Genomic DNA, 17,718 nt, shown 5'->3' on the forward strand with positions numbered 1-17,718 from the left:
GCTTCAAACTGAAACAGAATAGGTTTATATTGGGTATCAGGGAGAAATTCTTTTCTGTGAGGATGCTGAAGCACAGGGAACTGTGGCTGCCACATCCCTGGAAATGTTCAAGGCCAGATTGGACAGGGATCTGAGCAACCTGGTCTAGTGGAAGGTGTCCCTGCCCACAGCAGGGGTGTTGGAATTAAATGAACTTTAAGGTCCCTCCCAACCCAAACTTTTCTATGATTTGCTTGCAGGTAAAGTACAAATATCTAGAAGGGCTTAAGGCCTTCTAGGTTCTCAGTAAAGACACCCCTGCTGTCTCCAGCCACATCCTCTGCCTGAGGAGATGAGTCATGTCATCTCACAGAAAGGAAATGCAACATTTACCCTGAACAAAACCCATGCAGGGCTCAGTGGTTGTCAGAGGTCCCAGGCACTGAGCAGCCCCGCAGAAGGCACAAACAGCATCCAAACACCAATCCAAGCTTCTGCAATGACACATCATGGAATTCTGCTTCCACCTCAGACAGAAATGGGTGATGCTGCTGTTTTCATCCACTTCTGTTACCAGTTCTGTGTGTTCACCTGTGGAAATCTGTGGGGCTTCTCACTCCTGCCTGCCTGGTGGCAATAATACCAGTTTGGATTTTACAATTACACCACCAGAATTTGCTGTTTCATCTGAAGAAATAGCTTTAAAAATGTTCATCTGTGACACTGCCTGCGACAGATTCATTACACACGAACCTCTTGTTCGCTTGTTTTGAAATGAGCTGTAATAAGTCATAGAAAGTGACGTGAACCTACCATGTACATGCCTAAAATCTTGAGGGTTTTTTTTCAGCTACAAAGATTTCTATCAGAAGTTCACACAACCACTGACCATTATCAGTTTTGTCTATCTGCCCTCAGACTCATCAACTTCTACTCTTGTTTCTGGAGAGCTGAGGGTGACAGGGAAGGCTGGTGCTGCTGGCTCTGGCCCTGGTGTCTCTGCTCCCATGCTGGGTTCTCCAAGGAACAGCACCCCAAACGCTACCTGCACAGCCACAGGGACATCAGGCACAGCAGCCTGTGGTAGAGGTTGAGAAACAAAGCACTGTTTCATTACTGGGATGTGGGAGCTTTTCTGACACGATAGTTGTGTGGGGATGAGCTCATCCTGAATGCTAAAGGATATCTAAAGGGATCCTTCCATTTTCTCTGCTCACCATTCTACAATTCACTTCTTGCTTGCTCTTGCTTTCACTTTGATCTTAAGTCAAGTAAGTTCATTCTCTGGTCTCCTTTTATATTCATAACCTAAATTAATTACATGATGAAAAGATTACATATTGCATTTCATGTCAGTTACTGCTTAGCACATGCCACAAGCAAGCTCCTCTCTTTCCTCCATGAGATACTGACATTGTCACAGACATCTTTTATGAAAAATCCTTTCCTTAGGATTTTTTCCTCCTGAGAAGCTGAGAGGCCTCAGGAACAAAATGTAAACAATGATTATCTGCTGCTGTGGAATGCAACAGGTGGGTCTGTGATTGGCCCACGTTGGTTGTTCCTAATTAATGGCCAATCACAGTCAGCTAGCTCAGACTGTCTCAGTCAGCCACAAGCCTTTGTTATCATTCCTTTTCTATTCTTAACTAGCCTTCTGATGAAATCCTTTCTTCTATTCTTTTAGTATAGTTTTAATGTAATATATATCATAAAATAATAAATCAAGCCTTCTGAAACATGGAGTCAAATCCTCGTCTCTTCCCTCATCCTGGGACCCCTGTGAACACAACCACAGACATGGATACAAATCCAAACCTCTATTATGTACAGTGCTACAAGCCACTGGTGGGAGGATATCACATTCCAAAACATCCACATTTCCCACAGAGCAGAGCTCCTCTCATCCTGCCAGCACTGGATCAGCAGAGAGGTGGAAGCTGCACTGCCCCAAGCCTTACCCAGCCATGACCAGCTCCAGAGAGGATGATGTGGGGGTCAGTTCCATCACCTGGAAAGCTCTCCAGAGGAAGCCAGAGGCACCTGGAGGCACCCTGGCACCAAGGACTCTGTCAGCAGCCCAGAGAAGGCAGGGCTGGCCTGGCACAGCCTCACCGAAGGCACCCTTGTTTGTGGTCAAATTCCTGAGAGCAGCACACACATTCATACCCTGTTCTCCTGTCAGACTCAGGCTGGAAAGTGTCCCTGCTCTTTCCTGGGAGATGCAGCACCATGGTCAGACTGGAAAACACCAGGAAATTCAGGCAGATGGCTCCTCAGAGTGTTGGGTTCATAGACTGCAGGGCAGGACCCTCCATGTCCAATCACACCAGCATTCCAGGGATAAACCTGTTATAGTAAACTCCAGGGGTTTGATAGGACATTCCTTTCAACCACAATCTGGGCTCACTTTTCTAAGAACGAGAACACGCCTCCCTCCTCCTTCAAAAGGTGCAGTGCACTTCAGCATCCTCTCTCACAGCTAAGGTGGTTTTAGGTTTTAGCCACAAAAAAAGTACAGATGGATAAAGATGGGTAAAACCAGTCCATCCCCCTGCATCCCCACCCTGGTGCTCACAGTTTAGGCACCAAAGCAGGGCTTGGTGAGCTGCCAGGGCACACAGATGTTCTTACACATCAACACACACATTCCAACAGGGACAAGCTTGTGCCACTGTCCCACAGCCTCTCCTGGGGTAACTTACAGATGAATGTTCTCATGATCTCTCTGCCATTGGCCACCCAAGTCAGCAATAACTTGTTATCACCTCTCCTTTATTTGTTTGTGTATAACTTTGAAAATAAGCCTGTACTTCCTGCAAAAAACAGAAAGAAACAATTATTAAATAACAAAACTTGAACAGATCTGAAACAAGGTAGAAAACAGATCTTTTTATTTGGAACAAAATGAATCACGAGTGGAAAGGAAAAAGAAAAAAGACACCAGAAAGAGAAAAGATGGACATGAAGATATACAGTTAAAGGAGGAGCACAGGCTGCATCACTTCTCTCCGGACCTCACAGTAACAGAACCTTTTGTCCCTTTGGAATGGCACTTTCAGTGGTAAAGGACAGAAAACCAGCCCTGGTTCAGTCTGTTTCACAAAGACCTCTCACCTCTCTATGTGAAAATTCCTTCCAGGGGTGACAGGGGTGATAACAGTGGTGATGGGCACCCCCAGCCCTGGGGCTGGCAGCAGGAAGGCAGCACTAGAATAAACCGGAGCTGGGATGCCCCAGCCCAGCAGGACAAGGCTGGCCCAGCTCTCTCATCCTCAGTGAACAGTTGTCTTCTCCAGGGCAGCTCAGAGCACCGATCAGCCTCTGAATCATGTGCTGGAGTCGAGTGTCCCCTCCTGCCCCTGCCAGAAAGTGCAGCAGTGAAGCAAAGCTGTGTCCTCCCATTCTGGTGACACTGGCCCGGTGACATTCACTGCTGCTTTAGTACTGCCACCCCAAGCACGCCATGCCACTTCTTTTGTCATTCAACTCACAGCCTCTGAGGAATGTTTGTACTGAAAGGAGTTAGAACAGCACCGTAAAGAAAAGAATTATCGCCTCCCTCTTACCGTGGAAAGCCCGATTCCTGCGGCAGCCTTTAAAAGCAGAGACAGGCTGAATCACCACCAACACAGCACACAAGAGCCAAACATCTTCTAAAGAGAGTCACAGGACAAGGAAACAGCGAGAACAGTCACCTATGGCTGGGTGTCACTGATGCAGAGCCTTGGCAAGCAAGCAGAGATGAAGGACTCCCAGGTGAGTGTGCAGCCACCCTCCAGCTCCCTCCCTGGGAAACAAACCCTCAGTTTCTCAGTTTAGTTTGGATTCTGCTGGGATGCTCATCCCTCGTTGGATGGCTTTCACCAGGCACACCTTCAATCCATTTCCAAGGGATTCACAGTGTCAGCACAATATAAAACAGGGACAAAATGACAAGGAAGGAGAGAACGCAGCTCCCCATCCCTTTTGGTCCCAGTCTGTACCATCTCTGCTTTTACCACTGTGCCTTTCTAGCCCAGCAGGCCAATTTAACACTAACAACCAATTTACCACCTCACTCTGACTACTAAAATTGTCCCATGCAGTAAATACCTTGCTCTGGCAGCACATCCTGCAGCACTCTCTGGCAGCTTTGCTGGGATTCAGCTGCCTGAGACAGAATCCCTGCCCTCTCTTCACCACATCCTTCTTCCCTGCAGGTCTGACCCAGCTGCTGCACAGGCACAGCTCCCCTGAGCAGAACAGGACAAGCCTAGCAGCAAGACTTACCTAAGAGATCCTATAAATTTCTGCTGTTTGTGCAAAGAGCACAGCCCCAAACAAGCCTACAGGCACAGGCAGATGGCCAGCTTCACCAGCTTGCAGTAGCTAAACTATCACACTAAAGGCACTAATGCTTGCATTGATAAACAATCTCAGCCTTAAAATCAAGGTTTCTGCCAAAATTGCAGCCCCAAGCCCCCTCCTGCTGCAGGCAAGCGAGTGATAGCTCGGGGGCAGCCCAAGCAGTCGGATTTTGGGGAGAAGTGACCTGGACTCTCTGTCATTTGGGGCACCCAGAGGGGAGCAAAGCCAGCACCACCCCAGCTCTGCACACAGCATCTGCAAATGGCACATTTCAAGCCCTGCAAATTTCACTGCTCCTGCTCCAGGCAGCAAGAGGTGAGGGCCAGATCTGGAGCTCAGAGGAGCGACTCAGGTGAGCACCCAGGACAGTGGGTACCCAGCTGAGACCTCCTCTGAGCTTCCTTGGCAGGGCCGGGGAAAAAACTGCCCTGAAGTCTCCTGAAAGAGAAGAGGCTTTCTCAGGAAACTTCTGGCAAGCACCTCAAGCTGTCTGTAGTGCCTGCAAAGGCAGGCAGGGCATGGGGTGGGCAGGGAGCAGGAGGAGCCCTCTCATCCCAGGCTGTCCCCTGGGCTCCTCAGTTTAGCTGCAGCTCTGTTACCAGGCAAAGCATCACAGAGCTGCCCCTTTTGTTGTTGGTGAACCTGTCAGGCCTTGAAGCCACGTGTGTGCTTTTCTCTGGATTTTCTTTTTTTGTTTTGAATGAAGTCAGAAGGTTTGACACCTCACTTCTTTCCCCTGCTAAAATTTTCCAGACACAGTGAGACTATGGGATGCAAAGGACAAGTGTCACAGGTTTCAGGGTGGAACAGCAAGCGTGTCAGATCAGTCATCAGCTGGATCTGGGAAACAGTCTGAGGCATCTTCCTGGCCATCCATATCAACTAGGACCTCAGCATCTGGCATTTCCTCAGCTTCTATCTGCACTGGTAGGTTTTCTTCTGCCACTGGCTGGGGCTCAACACCTTGACCAATCTGGGCAGCATCTGGAAAAGGGAGAAATGGTTTATAAGTGCCCACACTATGGCTCACCCTCATGGAAATTCACCCCCTGGTCCCTAATTAGGCTGCAGGATGCCTAATCCACTCAGTCCTCTCACCCCAGGTACCTGCAAGTCAAATTTCAGTTTTCTCTGGAACTACTCATTTATGCATCATGCCTTAGGGCACTTTGGTATTGAAGCTCTCTGGCTTCTTAGTACCAAAGTACTTTAGTACCAAAATACTGAAGCCAAATCTATTCACTTACATCTGAATAATTCAAGCTGGCTAACAGCACACATTTAGTTCTTGCCTACTTTCCATGTGGATCTTTGCTTTTTCTTTAATTGTAAATAAATTAAAATATGGACTACTTGTTAGTTAAACTTATAATATTTGATTTTTCTATTAAAAGATCTACATTTGAAGTATATTAATATTAAGCAATGAGCTAAAAGACTTTTTTCCTCTTTCTTGCTCTATGTTCATGAGTAGCACATAATATTTTGAAAGCAGAGCAAAGAGCATCCAAGGTTTGATTTAAAGCACAGCAGAGTTACAGGAGGCTGTGCATGGTACAGTGAAGGACACCAGAAATGGAGACAGCAGTGCTGAGACCAGGCTATGACCTGTGTAAAGCTGCTCCAGGTCATGATGTCTCTGCTAAACCTACTTCAGCTGATGATGGTGCATTACTAGGCAAGGTGCTGCCAGCATTTGTGCTTGGGAAGCAAAATTAAAGGAAACATAATACAAAAAGTGGAGTAGTTATATCAAGCACTTACAGAACAAGACATTTCTGGAGAGTTTTTATCACTGCACTCTCTTAACCATATTGTGCTAAGGCTGTGGGGGTTTATGCTTGATTTCTTTGAAAAATTTAAAACTTGACCATATTCCCACTCCAGCCTCAATTTAAGAAAATACACAAGCCTCTGGCTTTGATAGGATTTAGCTGTGTTTACAGCTCAGCATATTGGCTCCTGCTGTCCTGAAGATGACTGCTTAAAAAACAGCACCGATTTTTATATAATGTTACTCATGAGAAGGGTGAGAAAATTGTAGGAAAACTGCTGAGTATTGGGGGGGATTGCTGTTTCTGAGGTATGTGTTTTAGCACAGGAGATAGTGGAACAGGCAGCCTGCAGCCTGCTGGCAGCACCCTCTGTGGGATGCCTGCCTCTGCCATGAGTAAGGTGCTGAAAAATGCCCTGCTGCCACTCCTGCAGAAGGTGCAGCACCTTCCCTGTGCTGCCATGTCCCAGGCCCCTCTCCACTGTCACCTCCACCCCCAGCAGCCACACACAAACACTGTGTGCCCCCTGAACAAGGTGTGTCTGACCTCAGACAGGCCTCTGCACTCACCAGGCTTGGCAGGACGGTCACTCTGAGCCTCCAGGCGGTCTCCATTGGGGGGGCTCTTCGTGCCTTCCCCAGACACCACTGACATTGTTAGCCCATCATCCTTCTCCTCCTCTGCGAAAACCAACCAGAGATTTGAAGGAAGAGGCTCCCACAGCCCCAGCAGGGCTGCTGTGAGGCCAGACCCCAGCACGTGTTTGTGTCCCCTCCTGAGGTGATGCTGGCTCTGCTCCCAGAGTGGGCAGATGCCGAGAACAGAGGGTGGTCACTGCCAGCCTGCCAGGGACCAGCCTGGCCAGGCTGCCAGGATCACAGCTTGAGGTGATCTGCACGGGCAGAGTGCTCCCAGGGACAGGGGACTGCCATCAGAAACCATTCTGGGATCACACCTGAATGAGGGTCCATTTTATTGACCATAGGAGAGGTTTTGCTGGGGGTTTTTCTTCTGGCCAGGAGCACAGGGTGAGGGCAATAAAGGAAAAGTGAGGTTTAATTCAAGACCCTGCTAGCCATAGAGGCTGGCTATCAGCAGCAGACTTCTGCTCCAGCAGGTCAAGGGAGGACAGGCTGGATGGAGGACAAGCAGCCACCCAGCTGAGACCAGGTTACTCTAAGGCCACTGCACAAACACAGTCCTCTCCAAAACTCATAACAGGAGGGTCACAGCATTCCCCACTCACCTGAAGGCACTGGGATGAACTTGTGTCTCCTCTTCCTCATGCAGCAACATATGGCTGCAGGCAAAGCCAGCAGCAGGATGAGCGCACCCGCTGCACAGCCTGCCAGGATGTAAATGAACCCTGGGTACCGCAGCAGGTCTGCAGGAAGGACACAGCAGTGTTAGCTGCCATGGTGGACAAACTCCTTTCTCCCTGTGGGAGAAACCCCACAGCCAGATTAGAGCTTGTTGGCATCACTGTTGCTTTAGTTTGGATCAGGGCAGCTGGCACTGTGAGCTGTGGCACTTAGTGATTTATGTAACATCATCTAATTATGGCATGGAATTTTTCTTTAAGAGGAGAGGCCTGTGTGCAATCACTTCTGCCTGCTCTGATCACTGACATCTAAGGTAATCTGTAGGTTTAAATCAAATTTAACAGAAGGTGGTGGTTTAAAAGATACTACATTTCAACAAGGGAGGGAGACCCAAGGAAGCACCTCCTTGTGGCCACAGCTCTCTTCACAGAGAGCTGCAGGCACAACTTCCCAAGGATTTTTCTCAGGAAGGCAGTGAGAAGTAAAGAGAGAAGAGGAGAAAACAATTCTTATTTCTATTCACTGCTCCTGCTATTGCACACTTGGAATGTGTTATGGAGATTGTTTACCCAACATGATTTAGTTAATTGGACACCGGTGAAAGTTGTTTTGAGTGATTAGCCAATCACTCAAAGCTGTGTCCTGTACTGTTTTTTGGTAATACAGTATAGTATTCTTTAGTACTCTTTAGCATAGTTAAAATATAGTATTAATGTAATATAGTATAGTTTTAATAAAGCAATTTTCAGCCTTCTGAATCACGGAGTCAGAGCTCATTATTCCCTGGCTGGGGCATTGCCTGCTTCCACTACACCTCCTGCTGAAGGAAAAGCTGCAGAGCCTACCCTCAGAGCTGGCATCAGAGAACCTGCTGAGGACAGTCATGTAATGCCTGCACCAACCCCAGAGCAAATCTCATCAGAGCCTGCACTGCCTCAGGCACCGAGACTGTGGCCACTCGAGCCAGAGCTGTGGGGGAAAACCCTTCCCTGGCTCTGCTGCTGCTCGGGGAAGGATTCCACCCTGTTCCCCTGCCCAGCCTGAGAGCAGGACACGCAGCAGGAGCGGGGGCTGCAGATGGCTGAGCAGAAGGGCAGCACAAGTCACTGGGGATGATTTCCCAGCTCAGCAGCCCTTGCTCAGGGTTGCTGTGATGGGGCAGACCCGCACTGAGCAGGCAGCTGGTGCAGGGCACAGAGACCCATCCAGGCTTGCTCCTTCACTGAGATCATCCCCCTACTTGGGGCAGCCTCTAGGAAAACTCTTCTTGCCATATGCAAAAAAACCCCACACATAAATTCCTTAAAATCCCTTAGGTAAGCCAGTGCCATCCCTTTCTGAATAATTCAACTGCTTTTCAGCAGCACACATGCCTGCACAGCACAGCAGCAACAAACAGGCTCATTTGGAGCTTATTTCAAGCCCTCAAAAGCACTAATTGCTCCATATCTCCAGAGACTAAGAAGAATTTTAAATGTTCCAGGATATACTACATGCCATCATACTCCACCGACTCACTGGGACAGTAAAAACAACTGCACACAGGTGCTTGTGGTATTTTCAGAGTGCTTGTTCCAGTCTTTTTAAGAACAGTTAGAAAGTTCAAAAAAATCCATATTCAAAATTAAAAACTTTCAGCAACTCAAAAATAATTTCCCTAATTATTTTAGTTGATGAATGCTTAGAGAATATTGTGAAAAATATAAATATAAGTTGGAAATTTTTTCCCTGAATCTTTTTCCTAAAAATTTGCCACTTGTTATTAAGGTCTTTTTGAATAAAATATTGTGTTAAAAATAAGCAATAAACAAGTAATTAATCAATAAAAGTCCTTTATATATGTTGACTTCTTAATTTCTGAACCCTGTCTGTTGAGAGCCCTGTGTTGCCTGGTAAGTTCACGGCATTTCTGCCAAATTGTTTTTTGGTTATTCAAAATTAATTTCATCAGGCCAAACAGATGTTTTTACATATATTATATACCTAAACCAAATTCAGCCCTTTCCCTGGAGCAAATAATAACACACAAAAATAATTCATTAACTTTCAATTAAATTAAATGAACCTATTTCCCTCTTCAATTCATTTCACTGATATCCAGAATTGCTTTAACTCCCTTTTTCCAAATGTGGTTGCATTTGATGACTGCAAAGTGGAATCACCACCACTTTCTTTCTTTCAGATCCTTCCAACTACATGGAGCTGGAGTGTCCCAGACAATTTCTAAAATGCTACAGTATAGGTTCTCTAGTGGCAAAAGTAATTAATCACAGCAAAATTTTCAAAAACCTTATAGTTACGTTATGCCATGCCTGCAGCTTTGAGAACCATCTTTTCTGCCAGAGAGCAAAAGAATCTTCACTACTGGAGGTGCAAATTAAATGATACCCAAGGATCCAGATTCTCTGTCTCATTAAACTCTGGCCTTGCTCAAGCAGAATACTCAGCATTTATGAATAGCTTGCAAATGGATAAAGTCTCAGCCTTCTCACAGACTTACATGTCTGAGCAAGGATATGGAGGGGAAAAAACCCCTACATTCCATAAGTAAATGGCATGTGTCTTTATCCATTTCTGAGGGATGGGGCTGATGGAGAGACATTTGTATAGATCAGAAAATCTTTTGCGCTTCTGGCCTAAATAAGAGGAAAAGAGATGAGGCAAAACACCTCAACTGAGTCCAGAAGCAACAGGGCTGAACCAGTGGAAGGGTTTTTATGGAATGCACTCGAAGGCATCTGGGTCATGGATGCATGTCAGAATAGGAAGCAGCCTATGTTTCTAAAGCAGCATAGAGGATTGGTGCACAGGAGGTGCAAATCTCCATCACCAAAAAGTAGGAAAAGAGACAGATGGAGATCCCTCCTTGCTGCAGAGGTGGGTAAAAGAACCTGCTCAACAAACTCATCCCATCTGTGGTTGTAGGCTGTGTCAGTCCAAAGCACAGGAGGGAGAAGGAAATTAAGGGGTCACTTTCTAAAGGCAGGATTTGGTAACTCTGGAAGGGCAATGCCAGAGGACAGAAGAATTTGATATTTTGAGGACACCAACAACCTCTCAGTTGGCTGCTGCAAGAGACCAAAAGGAAGATTTTCTGGGGACGCCATTACTCACCGTAGCTGCAAGACAGCGTAATGGGCCTGGTCCTTGTGACACTGTTCCCCTTCAAAATCTCACACACAAACTCCCCAGGCTCGGTTTTGCCCAGGTGAACCTTCTTCCCAGCATCCTTAATGCAAGCCCCCTCGGCTTTCAGGTGGGTGCCATTGAGGAGCCACCTGAAGACCAGGATCTCGTTGCTGGCCACGTTGCAGGACAGCTCTGCAGTTCCGTCAGGGAAGCACTGGATACCAATGGTCGGCTCTGCTCACACACAGCATGGCGCACGGGGAGCAGGGAGGAAAGAGAGAGGTGAGGAGAGGAATCAGGAGTGAACATTAGCTGAACAGAAGCTTCCCTTCCCAGCAATCCCAGCAACACCACATTTACTGTGTGAAGGGAGCACAGAAACAAGTAACCCATCTCTTGAGTGCCTGCATTCTACCCAAAAATGCTTTACATTGCCTACCCCAACTCTGCTAGCAACTCTTGATCCCTGTTTTGGGGATGCCACCAAAATCTGACATATTGTCATTTTCCTAACTGACATAAAAAAAATAAATAAATAAAAGCCCCTGGTCCAAGAAGATGGTGGAAACATCCAAAGCACATGCCAGCCAGAGCCCTCCTCTGTAATCAGCAGATAATCATAGCTTTGGAGGACACTCAGCCCTCCCCTCCACCTGAGGTTTGTACTTTTGCTGTCACTCTGCCCTTCTTCCATTTTAGAGAGAAACTGGTGCAAATCATGGCCAACATGGACACGAGCACAAGATACCTGCAGTTAGATACAATACTCAGACTAGGACATTTTAAAATAAATAAATTAATCATTGCTCTTACTACATTTCCCTGAATTTCTATCTTTCAGTCTACTAAAAGGAGGAAACCCATTTCCTACACTTGCCACTTTGCACATACAAACTAGATAGAGAACTGGTATGGTTTTAGGACAGCAGGAGTAACACTGAGAACATGTATCCATGGAAATAAGCTCAGAAATCACTTTCTTGTGCTAGGACATCAGTTAAAATTCTCTGTCTCCAGGAACATGTTGGCAGTGAAAGTTTTTCCCTGCCTTAGGGGTGGCAGCAGAACAGAAGGAGGAGGCAAATGTTCCCAAAGTAAATCCACTGAAATGGAAGTTAAACCCAGGTTGCTTCTGCAGTCTTTGACTACTTCCAGTCTAAGCCCCTGTTCCTCACACCAAGGAGTCACATCTTTGACCTAGTGTGCACAGCAGTTCCGCCTGTTTGCACCCAAAAGGTGTAAGGGCTCATTTGTCTTCACTGAGACCAGTTTGCTCAGACATTTTCATTACAGTTTCGTGCGCTTCCATTTATCTTGGAAGCCTGTGCAAGTGAAAGCCCTGCAAAAGGAACAGCAGCGATGAGGAGCAGAGCAAGGCTCTCTGTCTGCCTGGAGCATTGCTCAGCAGCAGGACAAACCCTCCTAAGCCTTCTCCATATTAACCCAAGCAATGAGCTGGATCCTGTACAGAAGTGACTTTGTGTCTGTCTTTGCTGCCTGCAGGTGGATGAGCAAAAGGGAGCAGGAATTCTGAGGATACAGGGGACAAGAGGGAGACTGGCACAGCTCCCAGGGGCACCCATAGCTCCTGCAAGCTCAAACAGTTTCTTTGGAAAAATTTCAAGGCATCAGGCTTCCAACAAGTTCAAAAGCTTTTTGTTGCTAAGAAGGCCACTTACCAAACACTTCCAGTGTAAAATTTCTGGCGGTGTTCTGAAAAACAAATCCGTATTTTCCTTCGTCATCTTTCTCCACACTCCTCAGCACCAGGGAGCCATTCTCTAAGTTCAGCCATCTGCTGGCAGAAGTGCCACACTTGGCCAACAAGGTATCATTTAGGACAGTTGTAGAGCATTTCTTGTCCTCCTTGCTCATGCTGGAGAAGTTCTGCAGGCTTTGGATTTCCAAAGAAAAGATTGCTGAGTCGCCGCTGAGCACGCCAGTCCAGATGGCAGAGCCTAAAAGGAGAGCAAGCTTGCCATGTCCATCCATCCCCTCCTGGCTGCCCCCCAGGAAGAAAAATGCCCAGGTGAGACATAAGAGGGACAGACCCAACCCTAGGGACACTAGATCACCAGTGATTGAAAATCTGAGGAGTGGGATGCCTTCTATAAGGTCCAACTTCCCCCACCTCAACAGCACAGGAATGGTGTGAACACCATGCACAACAGGGAAACAAAAGGCTGAACAGCGGGTCTTTTGTCTCCCTGAATTTAAGATGACCATCTACCAGCCCCCATCAGAGATGAGAGACTAAGCAAAGAAAGGTCCTCAGGGCATCAGTGCCATGGACCTTGCACAGAGGGTAGCAGAAACAACAGCTGCAGGTGCCCAGCTGCTTCCACCCAAAGAGTAAGGTCTGAGTTTTAACTCAAACAGTCTTGCACATTATTAAGTTATTGTGTGTAAATCAGAGGTGGGTAAATGGCAGGAGCTTGGGGACTAATCCAAGGTCACACTGAGTGCTGGGACCTGGACCATGTCGCTCTCCAGCCAGCAGTCTGCATACAAGGACCTTACATTCCCCAGTGAAAAGTTTCTCCAGACCCAGGACACTCAGAAAGTACAATATTGTTAGTTATTGTTACTTTACTCAAAAAATAATCTGTCTTACTTTGGTCTGACTTCCCTTTTCATGCATTAGCAGCTATTTGATGTCACCCCAAACCTGGTAGCGTCCCTAAAAGATCTTGGAGCAAAATTAGGGTGTCAGCTCATCTAAGCAAACCTGTACCAACCCCAACAAAGAAAAATCCTACCTACCTTGAGTAACAGTTATTATCACCAGCAAGCAGAGCAGAGTCAAAGGAGAGCTGAAATCCATCTCGAAGAGCTCCTGGCATCATATGCTGAGGAGACGATCTGGCTACAGAGCTCAGTGAATTTAGTGCTCAGGAAATGATGTCAGAAGCAAGAGTGGGAAAAAAAAAAAAAAAAAGAAAAGAAACTCCATAGTGGACAGATTGAATGATGTTTCAAAATAGACCTGCAAGGTTTTGGGTGACTGAACTCGGGCTGAGCCAATGCAAGCCACAATGTGCTCTGCAAAGTCCTGCAGCTGAAAGGTAGCTGAGAGTGTGAGAGTAGGGCTGAGAGGTGAGGGAAGACAAAAATATCTCCCAGTCAGCTCACCCCATTCAGGAAGATGCTAATGGAGCAGGCAAAGGAAGAACACCTATTTCTTTTATCCTTTACTAGTTTATCAAAGTACAGCATCCCCACCCAGGGAGAAGAAAGTCCAGTGAGATAAAGCACTGCACATGAAAACCAGCTGATTTTCTGCAATACTAAAAATTATCACTCCTTGACACCTCACCAGCAGGAAGGAGGTGTGGGACAAGGCTCTCCCTCTGCTCCCAAAGGCTGTGTTGCCAAAGTGAACTTTGCCAGGCTCTTTTAGTGACTGAATGGTACCTGCCATGCAGGAAAGGCTCCATACAGCCACCCCAGGCAGAGTAAAGCTTATGGGAAATTAAATTGCATTGCAAAACTAAACTGAATGTAGCCCAGAAGCCACCCCAGCTCTGGTTGTTGGAGTGCAAATCTCAGAGATGAGACTGAAAAGCCAATCCTGAAGAAACTCTGTGAGCCAGTTATCTGGAGAGACAGGTAGGGCCAGACACTTGGCACTTTTTGAATGGCTTAAAGTGCACTGGGCATTGCACCGAGTGCCATGATGGGTTGCACAAACAACACAGGGACAGCAGGAACTGTCTCACTCACTGGAGGAAGTACACTGGTATAGCATTAGAGCCAACATCTGGATGCTTTCAGATGCTTAGCAGATGTGCTGGGGAATAATTACAAGAGCTGGGTTCAGGATGCAGCTGGGAACGTTGTATTTTTGTTTCTCTGGACACAGATATAGACACAGCCCCCTAAGGAAGCTCCATGCAGTGGGTTCACGTGTACACACACATTTCTGAGAATTGGGTAAAACCCTTGCATTGTGGTCTGCACTATTTCTCAAACAACCTGGCTATGCTTGAAAAATTCCACCTTTTAGCCACTGGTTTGGCCACTCTGACTTCTTTACCAATGATGGCTGCACCTCCTGCTCCCAGTGTTCCAGACTTACAAATTTGGTTCAAGGCTATCACAGCAATATGCTGTCTTTATCATATGTGCATAGGACAGGCCTAAATTGATCTAAGATGAGACAGAAATAGACTTCTCTGAAAAAGCAGTGAAGTGAGTCTTCAGACAGTCACAGCAGCGCCAGAGGAAGGGAGAGAGAAAAAAGTATTTACAGTAAGAAACACTTTCATTTCCTTCTGTGCTGCTGAAATAACATGAAGAAAATCTCTCTCAAATACCACTGCAAGACTGGGGCTAACCATCTGCCTCAGATGTGCACATTCATCTTCATTTCACCTTCATGCTCGAAGGGCAGGCTGGTGGAGCTGGGGGCTGCAGAGCTGTGGTGGAGACACGAGACAGAACAGACAGCACACGCAGGGTCACTCCCAAACAGCGCCCCAAAATCTCAGAATCTCAGCAAAACAAGGTGCAAAAGGGGACTAATCCAGCAAAAGTTCACCTTTTCTTCCAGCCAATGAGAGCAGAGCCCGTTTGCAGTAAAATCCAATAAAAATATGGCCCTTCTGGTGCGGCTCTGTTGTCACAGAAGTGACTCTGCACGGCTGTGACATTGCGGTGTCCTGCATTCCGTCTCCCTCTCGGTGACTCCAGGGCAAATGAGCACATTTATGAGTTCAATATTCCTCACTGCAAGTGCCCCATACATCACACAGTATATGAAGTCCCATTAGGCTTCTTCTGTCCCTCACATCCTCACTAGCTAAAAAAAAACCCAAAAGGAATCACAGCCGGGATAAAGATGACAGCACACACACAATCTGTGGTGTCATCAATCAGCAACCTCTTCAAGGAGCAACACTCTCAAATTTCACTCATAATGAAACTGTTAGATGAGATCTGGCAATAATTTCTAGCATTGGCTAATGAGTGATCTTGCAGCACCCTTGGCAAAGCAGAGAACTCAGTTCCCCTTTTTATAAAAAGACAGAGTTTTGTGTGATTACTGCAGACAAAAAACACCTTGTAAGGCTTAACAGAAATCACAAGTAGAAAAAGGGGGGGAGGGAAGGTGGACCAAATAAAAAACCCAAGAATTTGTAGTTAGAAGGTGAACTAAAACCTTTTTACTTGGTGAGCTGCAAGCTCACAGGGTCATTTTGCCCCTTCACCGAAGGCTTCATGAAAGGGGAATGGAGATTCATTCCATAGATGGCATAAGGCCTTGATGGGAAAACCTGAGCTAGCAAATAAAGCAGGAAATAACCTGTGAAATATTATGGAGAAATCTGCCTATATCAACTCTGCACAGGCTGGTAAGCATAGGCAGTACACCTATTTTTACTGTCATTAATGTGTGTCAGTGCTCACTGGGGAAACACACAAGCCCAGATTCACTCAGAGGTACCCAGCAGAGCTAAATGCAGAAGCTCAACACATGCAAACAGAAAACAGGCCTGCAGCTCCAGCCATGCACAGCTGCAGTTGCCCTTCTGTCCGTCCATCCATCCATCCATCCATCCATCCATCCATCCATCCATCCATCCAAGGCAGGAATGGGGCACACACCTGAGAAAAGCTTCTGTGTGGGCCAGCAGGACCCCAGAGACTGATAAATATTCTTATGAACTCTTCCTTTGGTACATTAAACTAGTCAGAGAGCTGTGCTTAACCTCAAGATCTTTTTTGATCATAGCAATAGAAATAGCAAGCAAAAACAAAAGCAAATGCTAATGTCAGAGCCTCAAGTACAGATGATATCTCCATGACAGGGACTTTTAAACCCACAAATTAAGAAAAGGGACGTTGCAGAAACGTGCTGAGATCAGAAAGGCTCCAAACCTAACTATAGACAAGGTGCATGTGGTTTCTCCATCCTGTGGTACCTCTGGGGAAGGCACAGCCCAGCACTTGCAAGAGTCAGGGCCAATAGGAATGCACTCTCTTCTTCAGAGCACCCATGGATATTTTCATCCTTCTCTTGCCAAGATATGGAAGGAATGTCCAACATCCTACAAACACCTACAGCTCCCCTGAAATGGCTCTCCCAGCCTGCCCCACCATGACAAGTGAAAAAGAAGAGCCTGTATATGGAAAAACTGCTGGAAATGACACAATTTATATTTAGCTGTGTGCAGGGTGAAATGCTTTGTGTTTGCATGAAAAAAAAAAGAAAGAAAAAACCCCAAACCAAATGGTTGATAATTGCAGAGCTATTCAGACACATGGGTTCAATCCTGTCACCACATGAGCAACACTCAACTGCAGGAGCACACTCCTCTTCCTTCTTGCTTTGTCTTGCCTCACTTTGACGGGAAAGCAGACCTTGCTAAACCCCAACTTGGAAGATGAGCTTGGGAAATCTCACTAATGTTGCCACCTTCAAACTAATATAAGCATTATTTACAAAGGCAAAGAGATTTCACAGGTTGAAATTCTCTGCAGGATTCACTGAACAGTCTGAGCATTACATCTGCTCTGGTTAGGAGAAGGTTAATGCCAGGCTCATTTTTTAAAAATCTTCAAATACAGTGCAGAATGGGGACAAAAACCACCAGAACAGCTTTACAACCATAAGACTGCCGGTGGTTGTGACAGGGATTCCCTGTCACACTCTGGCATGTGAATAACCTAAAGTGACAGTCAGAAGACTTGAAAAAGCAGCAAAAACACACTTGGTGCTTTTTCCTGAAGCTTTGCTACCACACACAAGAAACTGCAGCCACTGATACCTGCAGCAAATTAAACCATTCAAGAGCTTTAAAAAGTTTCCTTTAAGCAGAAGAGAATATTCTTTGATTACAAAAAAACAACCAAAACCCTCAGGTCATTTAACTTTGTATTACTTACTAGAAGTGCTCAGAAAATGCAGACATTTGGGATAATGGCTGTCTTGACAGCAGACTGAAATTTGTTGTAAAGGCACCAGAACAGCACTGAAAAAAAAATTTAGGAGAGCCACAAACTCAAAGAGGCTGAAAAATAGTGTTTTATAGGATCAAAGCTGGAAACACAGCTTCAGCATGCCAAGTAGGACTTAAAAGGCAGATTGCAAAGTCCTTGGTCATGACACTCTTTAACAAGGTAGCCTGGCTGGGGCCAAAACAGCAAATACTTGAGGCCTT

At 46.3% G+C, this 17,718-nt stretch overlaps 1 protein-coding gene across 2 annotated transcripts; it reads right to left on the reverse strand.

The window, feature by feature from the left end:
- Positions 1–2,851: 2,851 nt before the first annotated feature.
- Positions 2,852–13,472, reverse strand: LOC134414893 (uncharacterized). Of its 2 annotated transcripts, none has more exons than XM_063150159.1 (6): positions 13,319–13,472; positions 12,235–12,513; positions 10,541–10,789; positions 7,351–7,449; positions 6,674–6,784; positions 2,852–5,313 (listed from the first exon to the last, which is right to left on the reverse strand). In XM_063150159.1, exons 1-6 carry the CDS (start codon positions 13,377–13,379, stop codon positions 5,153–5,155), a joined length of 960 nt encoding a protein of 319 aa, XP_063006229.1. In that variant the 5' UTR covers positions 13,380–13,472; the 3' UTR covers positions 2,852–5,152. The 2 variants fall into 2 exon arrangements, with proteins under 2 accessions (XP_063006229.1, XP_063006227.1); XM_063150157.1 differs by having other exon boundaries at positions 7,351–7,488.
- Between the last annotated feature and the right edge of the window lie 4,246 nt (positions 13,473–17,718).

This window comes from Melospiza melodia, chromosome 2 (genome assembly GCF_035770615.1).
Source record: "Melospiza melodia melodia isolate bMelMel2 chromosome 2, bMelMel2.pri, whole genome shotgun sequence".
Lineage (NCBI taxonomy): Eukaryota > Metazoa > Chordata > Aves > Passeriformes > Passerellidae > Melospiza > Melospiza melodia.

What these genes read in the sequence shown, in the direction of transcription:
- LOC134414893 (XM_063150157.1), bottom strand. Translation starts at nt 13,379, where the DNA reads ATGGATTTCAGCTCTCCTTTGACTCTGCTCTGCTTGCTGGTGATAATA. An exon ending in GATAATAACTGTTACTCAAG is followed by an intron (nt 12,514 to 13,318) that starts GTAGGTAGGATT and finishes CTCTCCTTTTAG; the next exon opens with GCTCTGCCATCTGGACTGGC. An exon ending in TGACCGTCCTGCCAAGCCTG is followed by an intron (nt 5,314 to 6,673) that starts GTGAGTGCAGAG and finishes TCCCTTTTCCAG; the next exon opens with ATGCTGCCCAGATTGGTCAA.